General features: G+C 51.4%; 1 protein-coding gene across 1 annotated transcript in view; it reads right to left on the bottom strand.

The window, feature by feature from the left end:
• Positions 1–704: 704 nt before the first annotated feature.
• Positions 705–16,653, bottom strand: part of TAB1 (TGF-beta activated kinase 1/MAP3K7 binding protein 1) — a 30,126-nt gene continuing 14,177 nt past the window's right edge. The window contains exons 2-11 of the mRNA XM_008583410.1: positions 13,420–13,556; positions 12,989–13,142; positions 11,559–11,645; positions 10,930–11,068; positions 9,913–10,026; positions 9,129–9,240; positions 7,015–7,159; positions 5,010–5,232; positions 3,773–3,929; positions 705–1,966 (exon numbers count right to left, since the gene is read on the bottom strand). Coding sequence (XP_008581632.1) covers positions 1,759–1,966; positions 3,773–3,929; positions 5,010–5,232; positions 7,015–7,159; positions 9,129–9,240; positions 9,913–10,026; positions 10,930–11,068; positions 11,559–11,645; positions 12,989–13,142; positions 13,420–13,556 — 1,476 coding nt within the window. The 3' untranslated portion in view covers positions 705–1,758. The remainder of the gene's footprint in view (positions 1,967–3,772; positions 3,930–5,009; positions 5,233–7,014; positions 7,160–9,128; positions 9,241–9,912; positions 10,027–10,929; positions 11,069–11,558; positions 11,646–12,988; positions 13,143–13,419; positions 13,557–16,653) is intronic.

Raw genomic sequence — 16,653 nt, 5'->3', positions numbered from 1 at the left:
ACAGAATCCTAGAGACAGTCTTGGAAGAGAATTCCCTTTGTTCCCAAGCCTTTGTGACCAACTTTAAATCCGCTCACCTGCAGAACAGAGACTGCTTCACAGTGGAGGTGGAGCCGGGGCCCTCTGCCGAGACCCGTTTCTCCTCTGCTTAGGTCATGGCCTCCCTAGGAAAGCCAGCCTTCCTGGGTCCTGTGCTGGGCCCTGCTCTGCCACAGGGGAGGATTCCTGGAGCACAGAGCGAGCAGGGGCTCTGGATCTGGCCTTTGATGTTTGAGGCCAAGCACACCAGAGGCTGCCCCGCAGTGCCAGTCCCTGGTGACCTGTATCTTGGCATCGTGGGGAAAGGAGGCTGTGTGCTGGGGAGGGGGCCTCAGACACTGACACAAGGCCACAGTTTGAGCTCTGGCTGTGTGACTTGGGCAAGGTGCAAGTCTCTCTGGGCCTGCTTCCTCCTCAGAAAATAGGAACGGCAATCCTAGCTGACAGCCTGGCGGCACCCCCTCCCCTCTGAAAGCAGAGAACACATGGGAAATAGTCTAACCCAGAAACGGGACTGGCCTAACGCTTCTTCTACGGGTCTGTAAAAACTGTGCACATCCCCAGAGCCCTCGGTCTGCCAGAGCAACTTGTCCCAAAGAGCCTCTTCCCTCGGAACTATGTCCCACACTTCTCTTTCAAACGAGCCCCCATGTTCTTCTACGGGTCTGTAAAAACTGTGCACATCCCCAGAGCCCTCGGTCTGCCAGAGCAACTCGTCCCAAAGAGCCTCTTCCCTCGGAACTATGTCCCACACTTCTCTTTCAAACGAGCCCCCATGGTCTGACTCACAACCTGTTCGCTACCCCGGAGCCAGGAGAGGCTCATCATTGGTGGTAAAGACGGTTAATCTCAGTTGCTCCCCAATCTGTGGATGTCCCCAGCACCAATAAGGAAAAGGCGAGGCAGGAAGCAGACCTCCCTGACTCTGGGGCTCCCACTCCTGACAGGGACAGACAGGAGCAGGCCCTGCCACCTCTACTGGGCACGTCCCCACTGCTCCCGCACCCCCACCTCTGGGGAAGCCCGGCTGCACAGCCCTCTCTCCTGGTGGCTCTGGGACCAGTGCTTCTATTAGTTCCTTTCTACCTGACCTGCCCCCACTGGGGCTATCGCAGGCTCCCGAAGCCTCCCTGGTCTTCCTGAATGTTTCCCACTAACAACTACCAGGGCATGTACGGGGATGGGCCCAGGGACAAGTGCAGGCACCAACCAGGGCTCCATGCTGGATTTAGGAGCACGGGGCTGACAAGCTACAGAATCAGGGGAACCACCATCCAGAGGTGTAAGGAACATGAGCAGTGGCCGCAGGCTGGTCCAGGAAGGTGGTGGCAGGTGGAGTGTGGCCTTGAGAGAGCAGCTTCTGTGGGGCCTGTGACACTCGGGGTTCACAGGAGACTTCTTCCCGTTCTGCTGCACACGGGTCAAGGAACCCTCAGGGTGGCCTGCAAGCCAGCACAGCTTCCACACTTAGGCCTTTTGTTCTGAGAAACGGCAATGATCCTCCTGTGCAGTGACAAGGTGCAGACAATGGGCCAGTCTGCACTCACCCTCCCTACAGCCCTGAGAGCTGTGGGTAGAGTCTGGTGCAGGCTGAGGACAGAGCACCCACTGGCCCTGTGGCATAGGTCGATGTCAGGAAAGGCTGAAACCCTGTCTTGTCCCAGTGCTGGACCCCTCGTCCCCATGAAGACCCTGCTGGAGCTGCACTCCCTGGACGGGCTATGGAGCTGTCATCATGCTCTGCTCGCCATGGTCCACACTCCAGAGTCGGTAAAACTCAGCAAAGTCCACATAGGGCTCAACGCGGCCGTCCTCACCGGGTGGGAGCGAGTGTGCAGGCCGGGAGCGGAAGAGGCCCCCGTCCGAGCTGGAGCTGCTGCTGTGGGTGTGCGTGTTGGTAGACTGCAGCGTCAGGGTTGGGCTCTGGCTGTGGGGATGAGAGGGGGGTAAGTCAGTCAGGGGCAGCTGGCTCAAGAGGGCCTTGGCTTCCACTGTGGGGACAGAGCAGACCCTGCCTCTACCAGCCCCTTGGGCCACAGGCCTCTCTGGCAAAGGTGACTGTAACAGAGGACCTAACCCTTTGTTCTTAGGGACACATAAAAAGTCAACTGTATTTTTAGTTTTAAATTTTTAATTTATTTTTCTTTTTTCTCCTTTGAAATGTATTTTTAAAGAACTAGCTACTCGTGGCTATTTAAATTAACTAAAGTCAAGGGGCTGGCCAGTTAGCTCAGTTGGCTACCGTGTGGTGTTATAACACCAAGGTCAAGGGTTCGGATCCCCGTACTGGCCAGCTGCCAATAAATCAATAATTAATTAATTAACTGAAGTTAAATAAAATGGGACATCTAGTTCAAGTGCTTCATAGCCACATGTGGCTAGTGGCTACTGTATGAAACGGCACCAACACAGAACATTCCCACTATCATGAGAAGGTTCTACTGGGTAGTGCTGAGCTAGGGATCATCCACTCCAGTCCCTCCCAACCCATCCTAACCCAACCCCACTATCACAGTAGCCGAGGTGTCTTCTTTTAGAAGGCCTTCCTTTGCTTCTCTGCCCCTGCTCCCCTCTCATTGGCCCGGTGGGGACAGACACCCAGAGTGTGGAAGGGAAATGACTTTATTAGCTGACTGTCCTGCACACTCCCAGCAACGCCCAGCACCAACCCACGGGGGACCCAACTACCACTCAGGTGCTGGAGGGAGCAAGAGGCTGATGGGGCCCAGGGAGTTAGAGGCGGAGGCAGAGGTCTGGCTGTCCTTCCTTTTCTGGGACCACAGTGATCACGCTCTGCTTTGTGGACACAGCTGATGGCTTCCTCTGGGCAGCTCAGCAGGGGTGCACTCATGATGGCCATAGCAAGTTCCTTCCAGCCCGCAGTGGTGGCTGCAAAAGCAGTAGCAGCAACACAGGGGCAAGGGGCACAAAAGGCCCCCTGGCGAGGCAGAGGCAAACAGGGCCACTCCCTCCTTCCTGGCCCTTCTAATTGGTGACATCCTGCCCAGCTCCATTCTCAGAGTGGGCTGGGTGTGGCATCTCTATTATTCCATGCAGGGCTGGAATGTGGAAACCAGATCCTGGTCCCTTGGTATTGTAGGGTGGGGGTGGGGGTGCACATTCCACAGAAGTGGAGGGGGTGGGGTCGACACCAGACCTGTCAGGCAGGTCTGCAGCTCCGAGGAGGATAAACTAGAGAACTGACTTCAAAACTAAAACCGGACATTTTAGTCAGCACTGACTCTGACAAGCCAGGACAGGCCAAACAATGTCCCCCAAGCATGGATGCCATTGGGAAGGCCACACTACAGCACATACTCCAAACTGGGAGGAGAGGAAAGAACAAGAGAAGAACCTTCCCACTGAATAAAAACGAGTATGTGGGACCCACAAGAAAGTACAACCAGTGGGCTGTCACCATCAGCTACCCAAAAGGAAACCCTGCCCTGTCCCCTTCCAGCCCTCCACGCCTACCCTCCACTCCACTCCGTTTCAAATCCAGCATCAACAAGCTGTCAGAACCAGCAATGCTGCCTCATCCTGCCTCAGTTTCCAGGGAGACCTCCCTCACCCAGGACGGAGTTGGGGAATTTGAGAAGTAGGATACCCCAGGGCATCTCATCTAAGAGTTCTCAGACACAGGACTTGGCCCCATGGCCATTTCTGTCCAGGTCCCTAGGACGTGCCCTGGGGAGGCAGGCCTGAAAGTGGCAGGATTGGGGCACGGGCTTACTTGGTGAGGGTGGGGGTAGCTTCATCCAGGGTGGAAGCGCTGTGGGCTCCGTTGACCATCTGGCCCTGGGAGGGCATGACGAGGGAGAGGGTCACGCTGGTCTTGCTGGTGCTCTGGGCACTCGAATAAGGCACGGACACAGGGTACACACGTCCCCCTGCAGTTTTGGGAGGAAGAGAGTGGTGGGCCACAGGGAGTTGCTGAGAAAGGAAACCTGGGGTAGTGGGAGTAACACTGCTCCGGGGCCTGAGGGGGTGGTGTCTGAGGGCTGAGGGTATAGGTGGTGGCCATGCCTAGTGCCCCGGTGTGGCCCTCAGCCCTTTGGAGTGGCTCAGGAGGAGTGTCCCTTGCAGAGACTCTTTCAGGCTGGGCCAGGACCTCCTTCCCTTCATCAGTAAAGCCCACTGGTGCTCAAAGCAGGAACAGAGTTGCCTGAATGAAAGGGTTATTGCCCAGCTTCCCACAGATGCTTTAATCCAGAGGATAAGTTTGCTCCTAGTTGAGGCCGACCCAATAAAAATATGGTTGCAATAACAACAAGCCAAAGAAACTCCAGCAACCCTGGTGTCCATGGGAGAACACATCATCTGTGACTGCTTGAGCTCTAGGGTTTGCTTGTTTAACAAAAAGAAAGAAATGTAGTTGTCAGGAACTGAAGGTCTTAGCACTAAGCAGCACTAGGAGGGAGCACAAAAAATAACCTCTTTTCCCAAACATCTTGATTTACAAATTAAAAAGGTAGAAAATAAAATGCCTCTCCCCCAACACAGCCCAGGGACAGAGCGAGGCTTTGGGGCTTGACCATCTGTCCACATGCCTAACCTTATCTTCATTCTTGAGCCTGTTCCTCCCTCTGTAAAATGGGGTACCATCTGTCTTCAGGGTTGCTAGTGAGGACTAAAGGAATTAATGCAGGTAAAGTGCTTGGCACATAGTAGGCATTCAACTAGCGATCTCTATTATTGGCCTTGTGGCTCTGTAAATTGCCTGTTCGCGTCCTCAGGTCTTTAAGCAGTAGCCAGGGCAGGTGGTATTATCCTCATTTTAGAGACAAAAGGCAAAACAACAACACAGCTCAGAGAGACTGCGAGTCACAGGCTGGCTTAGAGCTGCTCTATGCCAGGCCTACCGATACCACCTCTGTTCCAAGCAGCCAGGCCATGGCCTCAACTGCTCTGCACTCCCTCCAGCCCCAGATAGCACTCTCAAGTGCTGCCTGTCCCCACAGCACACGTACCTGGGGCTGGGGTCTGGGTGGGCTGGCTCATTTCTCCCAGTGGGTAGCCAAAGTTCCTCACCAGCAGGGTCATGTCCTCATGCCGTGGACAGAACTTGGCACGCTCCCCACCGCTGGCGAAGGTGTCCCCGTGGATACGCTTCACCCGGTCCACCACGGCCTGGGCTACTGCATCCAGGGAGGTCTGCTTGGCAAACTCAGTGTCAATCATTGCAGCGATTTCCTGGGGGCAGGGGAGAGAGAAGCCGGTGAGGAACAAGGAGTGGCCCAGGGACTGTGGACCAAACTCCAGGGCCCTCACTCAGGAGACTTAGGGGTCACTGGTACAGCAGATGAAGGAAGTTCCTGCCAGCCAAGCTTGCAATCTGAGCTTTTTAAAGTATTCAGGATAATCCTGGAACTCTCTCATTAGAAGAGTTGTGTATCGGGGCCGGCCCGTGGCTCACTCAGTAGAGTGCGGTGCTGATAACACCAAGGCCCCGGGTTCGGATCCCATATAGGGATGGCCGGTTAGCTCACTGGCTGAGCGTGGTGCTGACAACACCAAGTCAAGGGTTAAGATCCCCTTACCGGTCATCTTTAAAAAAAAAAAAAAAAAAAAGAGTTGTGTGACCTTGTGATCTCCCTGACTATTGACTCCCACACCTCTCAAATGGGGATAATATCCACCTCACTGGGTTATTATGAGGATTAAATAACATAATGGCTGTGAGAACACTCTTTAAACTACTAAAGAGCCCAGTACCAATTGTCATTATTAATAAGCATTCTATGCTGGAATAAACTTATTATAGGATATAATATGCTAGGAATTTTGTCAGGAACTGGAGAATGAAGATAAGATCCCTGCCCTCAGAGAAGTCCATTGTGCAGTATATTCTAAAACCTAGTAGGAAGGAAACAAACAAAAAAAACCCAAAATGAAATAAAACCTTGTAGAAGCCACTGGATAATTCTATCATGAAAACCAAAAATATAAAAAAAAAAAAAAAAGAAAAAGAAAAGAAAAGGAAAGAAAAAATAATTGACTAAGAGATCAAAGCACAAACACAAAATCCTCTGCATGATGGGGACCATAGTCTCCTGGAGATAAGAGGGCAGAGGCAGGTGACAGGAAATGACCTGGACCTGGGCCTGTGGGGGACCAGCTCCATCGCTAACCAGCGATGTCACCCAGGCAAGACTCTGAACTCTGTGGGCCCCCAGTTCCCTACTGTACATGGAAGTAAGCCCCTGGCCCCTCTATGTTAACAGGCTGCTGGAAAGAATAACATATAATAGGTAAAAACCCTGAACCCAGGGATCAGGGCACAGTTAGGCACTTAAGACTTTTTCCTCATGATTTTTAATTAAAAAGGACAAAGCAGAAAAGGTTATCTTCCCACAAGAATCAGAGAGAGAAGGAGGAACACAACCTGAACTTACCTTAATGACCCAGAAATCCAAGGTCAGGTAAAGGCAGCTCCCCTTTAAAAGCACCCCTATGGTGACTGCCTCAAAGTCATGCTTTAGTGGCAACTGTATGCCATATATGCGCCAAGGTGTAGGAAAAATAAGCAGCTCCCACCGGCTGAGGACCCACATTTACCACAATTAACCCCACAGCCCCACGAAGGTAGATGTTACCATCCCCACTGTAGAGATGAGAGGGGAAGGAAACTGTAAACTATCCGCCCCCAGGGCCCTGGGCAGGACATGGCGCTCCTTCAGGCCCAGCCCCTTCCTGGGTGGTCCGTGGGAATCCCCTTCCACCTCACCCTCTTCCCTTCACGCCTTGCTCGGGCTCTGGGGACTGACACTGTTTCAAGCCAGAATGAACAAAGCTCTTGGGTGGGATGCGTATTTTAGAGCTCTGGGCTTTTCCGCCCCCCAGCTTTGAACCCAGAGGGGATGTCTGGTGACTGCACCTGAGAACCAGAGTTCCAAGCCACCAGGGACACACATACCCCCCTGTGGGCCAACCAGCCATGCTCTGTAGTGTCTGTTCTGCCCAGACCCAGCTCACCTGGTTGGCCTGCCCAGGCCCGTGGGCTGCCTCCAGGGCCTTGTACAGCCCCTCAGACATCAGCACCAGGAAGCCGGTCACTCCATCCAGTGGCTGTGCACCATGGATTTCTGGCTCTGCAATGATTGGTTTGGACTTGGCAGCACTATGGGAAGAGAGTGGAGGAGAGAGCTTTGCTTGGACGGTCCCAGGTGGATGCTGATCATGCTGGGGGGAAGAATCTACATCCAGAAGGTAAAACAAAACACACAACTTGACAAGAGAAAAGAAATAGAGGAAAGAGAAAATCAGGAAAACCAACCTGTCTTCTGAGGGCAGATATTAAATTATAGCTCAAAGGGCCAGAAAACCTGGCTGGCAGCTGAAGTCAGGATGGCAAAGATCAAATGTCCAATTCTGGTCCTGTTCTACGCCTCCTGTCCATAGAGCCTGAACAGGGCAGGGTGGAGGGTGGGACAGCAAGAGGAAGGATTACCTTTTAAAAGCCCACTCCCCTTGCTAGTATTTGGGCTCCTCCAAAGCACATGTCCAAGACAACTAAGATCCCAAATAAGCTTACTATCTGCACAGAGATCATTAACTGATGTGGCCTCAGAGTCATCAAATGTCAAAAAGTTCCAACGCATGTATGTGCACATGGAGGTAAGTACACGAGGACGTTCCTGACACAAGACTCAAAAGAGCCAAGTCTGGAAGCATCTGAGGGTCCATCACTAGGGGCTAGTCAACTGAGCGCTGATACTGCCACACACTGGAATCCTAGGGGCTGTTACTGAGAATGACATTGGCCTAAAAGGCAGATGTGCATAAATGCAGGAATGGGCATCTTTAATGAACACAGTGAGGTGCATGTAAACCTGTCTCCAAACTCATCAAGTTGTATATATTAAATGTGTACAGCTTTCTGTATGCCAACTGTACCTCAATAAACTGGTTTAAGATAAAAAGAAGAGTGAGGTACAGAACACTAGGCAGGCCATGCCTCCATGTATGCAGGTTCTGAAAAGGATGCCTGCTCCTCAGCCCCATGAAACACACACATTCACAGAGCACACGTGTGTAAGTGTGCATGTACACAGAAATTTGGCGGCAGGATACACAAGAAACTAGCAGCCTCTGGGGAGGCAGTCCTGTCTTGGGGTGGGAGGAAGACTCACTTTCATTGGATATTCCCGTAGCACTGTTTGAACTGTTTTAAACCATAGACATGGTTCCCAATAAAGCAAATGGAATACCATAATTAAAGATAAAGGTTCTAAACTCAATTGCCTAAATCCTGCGAGGGCAAGGAGTTTTAACATGTGCTAAGCCATGAGGCCTGGCCTCTGCTGATGGGGTCTTTGACATGATTCTGCCACAGCTCGGCCGTGACACTAAATGACGTGACCAGCATCACACAAATGCACATGCATACTTCCCCAACAAATGCCTCAAATACAGGGTAACCAGTGGTTAACTTCAGGCTGCCTGGGTTCAAGTCCTGCCTCAGTCCACCACTAGCCCTATGACCGAGACAGGCTACCTAATGTCTCCATGCTTATTTCCTCTTATGAAAATGTCTTTGGGGTAATGATAGTACCTATCACATAGGGCCAGAGTAAGGAGTGGTTAAAGGAATTACGTAGAGAGCTTTGCACAGGCTTGGCACAACAAAGGTCCACAATTATTGTTACTGCTCATTTTGCTTCTGTGGGCACCTGCGCGACACCCAGAAGGGAAGTGTCCTTGGAGGGAAATGTACAATTGTCTCAGACCTCTGCCGTGGCCACAGCCATGGGCAGCACTGACCTATAGGCTTTTGGTCCATCCCTTTCCATGCCAGGAACATCAGGCCAACTCTGGGTTCTCCTGCCAGACTCTGTGGCACTGGTTGCTGCCCTTGGCTTTGGCCCAGCTCCCCAACTTGACCACTTGCTAGCCTAGCTCTATAGGAGCCTAACTCCTGGCTTGCTGGGCCCAGACCCTGCCCCACACCAACATCTCTGGGAGGAAGAGTGTCTCCTTAGGCTCTGAACAACTTCAACTGTACCTCTGTCAGTGGCACCTAAAATCTACTTCTGCTCCAGGCCCTCTCCTTCTTCAAACTAACGGGGGCAGCTGGGCTTGCCACCTACCTGAGTAGGTCAATGTCAGTGTAGCCGTACTTGACCTTGTAGTCCCCAATGCGCCTGGTGCTTTCCTGCCCACAGATGATCCCCACTTGCTTGATCTTTCCTGCGTCCAAGCCTACCAGAGAGAACAATGCAACAATCCCCTTCCTTGTTCATAAAGAAGGACCAAAAGAAGGGGCTAGAGACATACCCATGGGAACAAGGCAATGAGGATCACTGAAGAGGAACGAGCAACACTGGGGCACCTTGGAGAGCTAGCCCAAAGTCCCCCATGTTCTCAGTCCATGTCCCCATCAGAACACCCCCTCATCAGGCCCCTCCTCCACAGCACTCCAGCACCACCGAACACAGCCTCTGTCTGCCTCGGCACAGAGCAGCAAGCTGCCCTCTGCCCCTACGTCTGCCGGAAGCTTATATGGAAAGGGAGTGGCTACGGCAGCTGAAATCTCAGGACTTCTCTGGCCTCTCTTGGTCAGTCTCCACCAATAATAGTGAGTACCTAGAATATGCCAGGTACTTTAGGAAGCACTTTACATGTATTAACTCTTTTAATTCTCACAACACTCTGAGGTAGGTGTTGATATTATCCTCGTCACACAGATGAGAAAATTGAGGCACAGAGAACTTGAGTAAGCTTCAATCACCAACTAATAAGTGGCAGAGCTGGGATCTGACCCAAGGCAGGCTGGTCCCAGAGCCAAGGTCGCAACCCTTCCACTATGCGCCTCTCTCTAGCTGGCAACAAGAGGAGGGCAAGGGTGAGCCCACAGGGGCCAGTCTCCCTTACCCAGCTGCGACAGGCGGAAAAGCTCATCCTCGTTCTCCGTGGTGTGGTCCATGTTCAGCTGTGTCACCTGCAACCCATCCACCGTAGACTTGCATAAAAGCGCACGGTTCGTACCTGCAGCATATTTTGAGCAGCTGAGCAAAGACCAAGCATAGAATAGGACGCATCGGAAAGACAGAGAAATGCAGGCGTCTCACACGTGGAAATACTTGAAAAGAGCAAGAAAGTCAGTCTCAGACCACTGGGGTGAATCACCAGCCAGGGAAAGCTGATGATATTAAGGAATTAGGTTAAACTTTTACAGTGTAATCATAAGATCATGATTTTAATAAAAGAGACCTCTTCTCTAGAGATACATATTGAAATATTTACAGAAAACATGACACAATGTCTGGGATTTGCATCAAAACAACACAAGGATAATGGGCTAAGATGAAACAAGCCCCACAAGATGACAATTGTTGGGGCTGGGTGATGGGGCACAGGGGTTCATTAAATACTACTCACTCTAATTTTTTATATTTTGGAAATTTTTCCATAATGAGATCTTAAGGAAAGGAGGAGAGGGGGGGACATCATCAGTGGGGTCTTTGCACAGTTCCTATAGTCATCTGTGCCCTGCCCACAAATCCAAATGTCCCTGTCTCCCAGCCCCATCCCAGCCATTTCTGGGGATGCTGAGTGGGTCTTCCATAGCCACGCAACCTCTCTTCCAGAAGCAGCAGCCACTGAGGTCACTCGGATATGGGACAGGACTTGCCCAAAGCCACAAGCCAGTTAGGGACAGAGTAGAAACTAAAAGCCAGGATGCCTGCCTCCCATCCTGTCCGTTCTTCTTTAAGCTGGGACTAAGACATTACTGCAGAGTGAAGAGAAAACATAATAAACAGCCTTGGGAGACCCTGCATCTACAGCGTCTTACATGTCTAGAAGGAGATTGCCAAAGACAGGACCAACCCCCAAGGTGCACCTCCCACCCCTCAGACCTCCCCACCCTGGAACCAGCAGGCGGCTCACCAACATTGGCGACGTAAAGCTTGTTGTTGAGAAGGACTGCCACGACAGCCATGGCTCCTCCTGAAATCTCCCTCTCCAATGCCTTGAGTCTCTCAAGGATCTTCTGATATTGAGAAGGCAACTGGTGCTGAGGGACACCCTACAACCATCACCAGAGGGGTCAGAGCAGGATAGGTCCTCAGGACCATCTTACCAACCATCTCCCTCCCTTCAGAGCAAGAATCTGGGCTGCAATGGAAGCCTATGCCACAACTCCAGGGCACGGTTCTCCAGCGAAAGTGGAGGTTACTAACTCAGAGGTCAGCTTTGAAGGTGCTTGTGGGTAACGTGAGCAGTGGGTGACAAGGCTGTGGACTGACTCAAGTGGGCAGCTCCTGGAAAGGCCTTTCCTGACACCTGTCACTGCACACCTGATGCTGAGCCTCAGAGTGAAGATGCCCACGAGAGGCCAGGGAGGCCCCTTAAGGGCAAGTCCATCGCCACCCGCCAGCATCCCTCATCAGCAACTGATCCAGGCTGCTCTTGCCCCATTGTATCAAGGGCCTGCGAGTGACGTGGCGGATGAGTCCTTGCTCTTAGCACAGCTGGGCCTTGACTTGCTTCTCCCACGGTGCAGGCTGGGAGATTACCTCTGGCAGCTGGGACTGGAGGCTTGCCTTCTCAGCCAAGGCATCATCAATGGACTCCAGGAAGCTCCTCTCCACCACATCGAAGGCCTGGAGGAACAGAGGACAGGACAAAGGCTGGTCTGAAATACCACTGTCACCTGATGCTAAAACACCCCCTATTAATAGCAACGAATTCACTGCGGGTCCTCATGACATGGGGGCTTGACACACATCACAGCTGCCTCACACCCAGCACTGCAAGGCACCCGCTGCTTCCTGCAGATCATCTTTGACAAAGACCTTCAGCCCTGTGAGGATGGGCGCACTGCACAGGCAGTACTGCAGAGGGATCAGCCAGGTAGGAGACATCACAGAGGCTAAGAGCACAGGCTTGGAATCAGACCACCTGGGTATGAACTCCACCTCACACTCCTCATCTACAGGATAGAGGTTAAGTGTTATTCTGAGGGTGACCTATGATAACGTGCCCTTAGCGTTCAACACAGCATCTGGCTCAGGGGACATGACAGATCAATGACAGCTTGTATGATTATGACAACTTCTTCCTGGGAGGCTTCTGCAAAATCCTACTGGCCCTTGGACAATGGTGACGCTGACACCTTCCCCTGGCGTGGGATTTGCTGAGAATCATCAGCTCAGTAGCCCTGAGGCTGTGGAGGGCAGGGAAGGGCTGGGAACACTATTCCTGAGGAACAGGAATCCATCCTCCTCCTCTAAAACAAAGTGCTCCTGGGCCAGCCTGTGGCTCACTCGGGAGAGTGCGGTGCTGATAACACCAAGGCCACAGGTTCGGATCCCATATAGGGATGGCCGATTTGCTCACTGGGTGAGCGTGGTGCTGACAACACCAAGTCAAGGGTTAAGATCCCCTTACCGGTCATCTTTTAAAAAATAAAATAAAATAAAACGAAGTGCTCCAGATGTGCTTCTCGAAGGAGTTGCCAGGAGGAAAATCCCAAACAACAGCAGGCAGACAGGCAGAACTGGCTGATGTGGGCACCAGCCAATCAGAAGCGGGGAGGCAAGGTCTCCTCCTGAATGCCGGGGGATGCCTTCGGCACCTGGAGGCTGAGCACCCGATCACTATCAAACAGACATGGTCACTCTAAGTGACTTTGTTTCTACCAGGCCTTGCCTTGCTCCCCCTGCATGCCTTTGTCCAAGCTCACGTCTCTCAATTCCCATTTCTCCAGAGACAACCCCACCAGCGACAGGAAGCACCACTGCTTGTTGCCCAGTCCTGGACTCCCAGGGAGGGGGAGCTCCTGCTGCTGGGAGCTGCTCCCAGAGCTGATCCTCGGCAGGGGTGAAGAAGCTGGCAGGGTCTTCAGACCAACCCTAGCAACATATCTTAGTGGCAGGGTCCAAGTCCCAGCGGGGGTGGGGGACATGACTCAGCCAGTCCCTGTCACCAGCCCAAGCACCATTACCTGCAGGAGCACACGCCGCACATCGGCCTCAGTGTGCTCGGCATTAAGCTGGCCCAGCAGGAGCTCCGCAGACAGCCGCTGGGCCACGAAGTTGGTCACCCGGTTGCCATCGTAGCCATTGAATACCCCATACAGGAAGCAGTTGTTCTCACTCCTGGCAGAAAGAGAGGGTAAAAGGAGGCCTGAGACTAGCGGCTCACGGAAAAGGAGGGAGAGGGAAAGGAACCGGGGGAGAGACCAAAGATACGGCAGCTGCAGCTTCAGGTCCCTACCTGGGTCCCCCCATTTTGGCCATCATTTCACTCTGGCTATGACTTTCTGGATGCCACCCTCCCCAACCCTCCCTCACTGTAGCAGGCCCTTGACTGGTCTGAAGCCTGGATGGGGAACGGACAGTAACAGAGGCCATATCTCACTGGCAAGTCCCACACCTGAACTTGAGCCAGTTGTCCTCTGGTGGATGGCTCTCGGTGCCCTTGCCATCAGCAGAGTAGCTGCGGTTGGGAGCTGAGCCAACCCCAGAGAGGTGGCAGAGTGGCAGGTCGTCCGTCCAGCTTGGCTGCTGCTCCTGGGGAAGGACACCAGGAAACCGTGAGGTGCCACCTCTTCCCCAAGGCAGACCCCACCTTACCTTTTTCTTCTCCAGCAAAGACCTAGCAGGCCTGGAGCCCCACACAAAAGGTTCCATTTCCTTCTGGAAAACAATGACACTTGTAAGAGCAGACACCTGCAGAAGGGTTTGCTGTTTTTATGGCTAGTCCACAAACTGGTTCCCCAGGAAACCTGAAAAAGACTATAGCGCTCCCAAATGCAAGGCTCGGCAGTGGTTTCCAGGAGTGAGCTGTTATGAAACACAAGTGGAACACACATACAAATGAAGCAAACTCTTAATAGGGAATTCGGTGGTGGCCCCACATCTCACTGCAGTGGTTCTGGCTGCACAGGGCAAAGGAATCCCCTGGGCACTGGGTTAAACTGCAGACTGCAGGCCCCACCCTCACAGCGTCTGATGGCATGGGGCCCAGGTCTGCAGTGTTGGCAGCTCCCCTCAGGTGATTCTTGCACAGGCAGCCTAGGACTCGGGCTGGAGAAACTCCTACTTATAAGCTAGTCTCAGTCCCTCTCCTTGGCACAGGGATCCCTGTTCCTCACTCTGCCCTGGTGTCCTCTCCCACCTCCCCTTGCCACTTTCTTCTCTGCCAGTACCGAATACTTGCAGCCCGGTCTGTACCCTGCTCTTTCCCTCCTTTCTACCCCACAGGATCTCAAACCAGGCTGTTCAGCGTAATTACTGCAGAGCTTTAAAAACACATAGGCGCGTGCACAGACACGCGTGTATAAACACACAGCTGTCCGGGCCACGGCCCCAACCCACTGATTCTAAATTTCCTTAAGGGCCGGCTTGTGGCTCACTCGGGAGAGTGCAGTGCTGATAACACCAAGGCCACGGGTTCAGATCCTACATAGGGATGGCCGGTTTGCTCACTGGCTGAGCGTGGTGCTGACAACACCAAGCCAAGGGTTGAGATCCCCTTACCAGTCATCTTTTTAAAATAAATAAATAAATAAATTTCCTTAAATCTCCTTGGGGTGCATCCTGAGCATCTGTATTTAAGCCCCAGAAATTACTGACACGAGGCCCAGGTGTGAGCCCCTGCCTCTCACTGAAAGCCAGCTCCACATCTGGCCTCCCACCTGGGTGTCTTGTTGCTAAGGGCACTCCCAGGACCACCGTGTTGAACCAGAGCAACTAGAATAATTGGGAGAATCAAAGTTTAACTTCAAGAAAAATAATTAAAATTTTGATTGAAAGCTTTATTGACATTTTTTTTTTTTTTTTTGTCTTTTTGTCTTTTTCCGTGTCCGGCAACGGATCGCAACCCTCAGTGTTGCCCCCGTACCGGGCCGGGGACCGGCAACGGGATTGCAACCCTCGGTGTTGCTCCCGCGCCTCGCTCAGCCAGTGAGCGGGAACCGGTCTGTATGTGGGATCCGAACCCTCGGGCGGGAGCGCCGCCGCGCTTCCCAAGCGGCGCACTATCCAGTGCGCCACCGGGCTGGCCCCTTTATTGACATATTAAACAAACATGAATACTGTATGCAACTTCTTATAAGTTAGTTAACAGAGTCTTCAAAAAAGGATGTGAAAACCACTTCAACAGGCTTTTGCAATCAGATATGTAAAAAGCTTGTGGTTAGCTTTCGTGGCAAATTTCATCTTCTGTTTATTTACATACTGACATTACGATTTTTTTCTTTCATTTTAATTGCTTTTATGTTGCCTTTATCTATTTTAGTACTTTAGTTCTGTACTTTGCACCTTGGAGCAACTTCTGTAGGGTGTGGGAGTTAATTTTTAAATTAACATGTAGTAAAACTGATTTGTTTGGGTGTGCAGGTCTATAAATGTTAACACATGTAAAGATCTATGTAACTACCACCACACTGAGGATACAGAACAGCCCCATCACCCCTAAACACTTTCTCCTGCTGCCCCTTTGGAGTTATTCCCTCCCTTAACTGCTGGCAGCCACTGACCTGTTCTCCATTACTATGGTTTTATCCTTTCAAGAAAGTCATAAATGAAATTATGCAGGACATAACCTTTTGAGCCTGGCTTCTTTCACTTAGTATTATGTCCTTGAGATTCATCCAGGCCTTTGCCTGCATGCCACAATAGTCTGTCCCTCTTTATTGCAGAGTAGTATTCCATGTAGGGGTGCAGCACAGTTTGTCAATCCATTCATCCACTGAAGCACTTTTGGGCTAGTTCTGGTTTTTTGCAATTATGGATCCAGGATTTCTTTCTCTTTTTGGCACCCGGCAGGTACAGGGATCAAACCTTGGACCTTGGTGTTATTAGCACCATGCTCTAACCAACTGAGCAAACTAGCTAGCACTGGTTTTTAGCAATTATGAAGTGAGCTGCTCTAAACATTTATGTACAGGTTTTTGTGTGAACATAACTTTTCATTTCTCTAAGGTAAATACCTAGGAGTGAGATCACTGGGTCATATGGTAAGCTAAACTGCCCAACTGTTTCCCAGAGTGACAGTACCACTTGCATTCGCACCAGCAACGCACAGGAGTTTTTAGTTGCTCTGCATCCTCACCATCTTGTTGTATTATCTTTTTTTTTTTTCTTTCAATTTAGACATTCTGAAGGTGTGTAGTGATGTCTCATCTGGCTTTAATTTGCACCTCCTGGGGCCAGCCCGTGGCTCACTTGGGAGAGTGTGGTGCTGATAACACCAAGGCTATGGGTTCAGTTCCCTATATAGGGATGGCCGGTTCGCTCACTTGGGAGAGCGTGGTGCTGACAACATCAAGTCAAGGGTTAAGATCCCCTTATTGGTCATCTTAAAAAAAAAAAAAAAAAAAATTTGCACCTCCCTAATGGCTAATGATGTTGAGCATCTTTTCATGTGCTTATTTGCCATCCACACACCCCCTTTGGCAAAGTATCTAAGTCTTATGACCATTTTTAAATTGGGTAGTTTGTTTTCTTACCTATTGAGTTCTCAGAGTTCTTTATAGATTTTGAATAAAAGTCCTTTGTTGGATATGTGATTTGCAGATATTTTCCCCAGTCTGTAGCTTATCATTTTTTTTTTTTTTTTTGTCTTTTTTCCGTGTCCGGCAACGGATCACAACCCCCAGTGTCG

This window comes from Galeopterus variegatus, unplaced genomic scaffold (genome assembly GCF_000696425.1).
Source record: "Galeopterus variegatus unplaced genomic scaffold, G_variegatus-3.0.2 Scaffold2902, whole genome shotgun sequence".
In the NCBI taxonomy this organism is placed as follows: domain Eukaryota; kingdom Metazoa; phylum Chordata; class Mammalia; order Dermoptera; family Cynocephalidae; genus Galeopterus; species Galeopterus variegatus.
The sequence above is the reverse complement of the archived record's forward strand: the minus strand, read 5'-3'. Positions and strand labels throughout refer to the sequence as shown.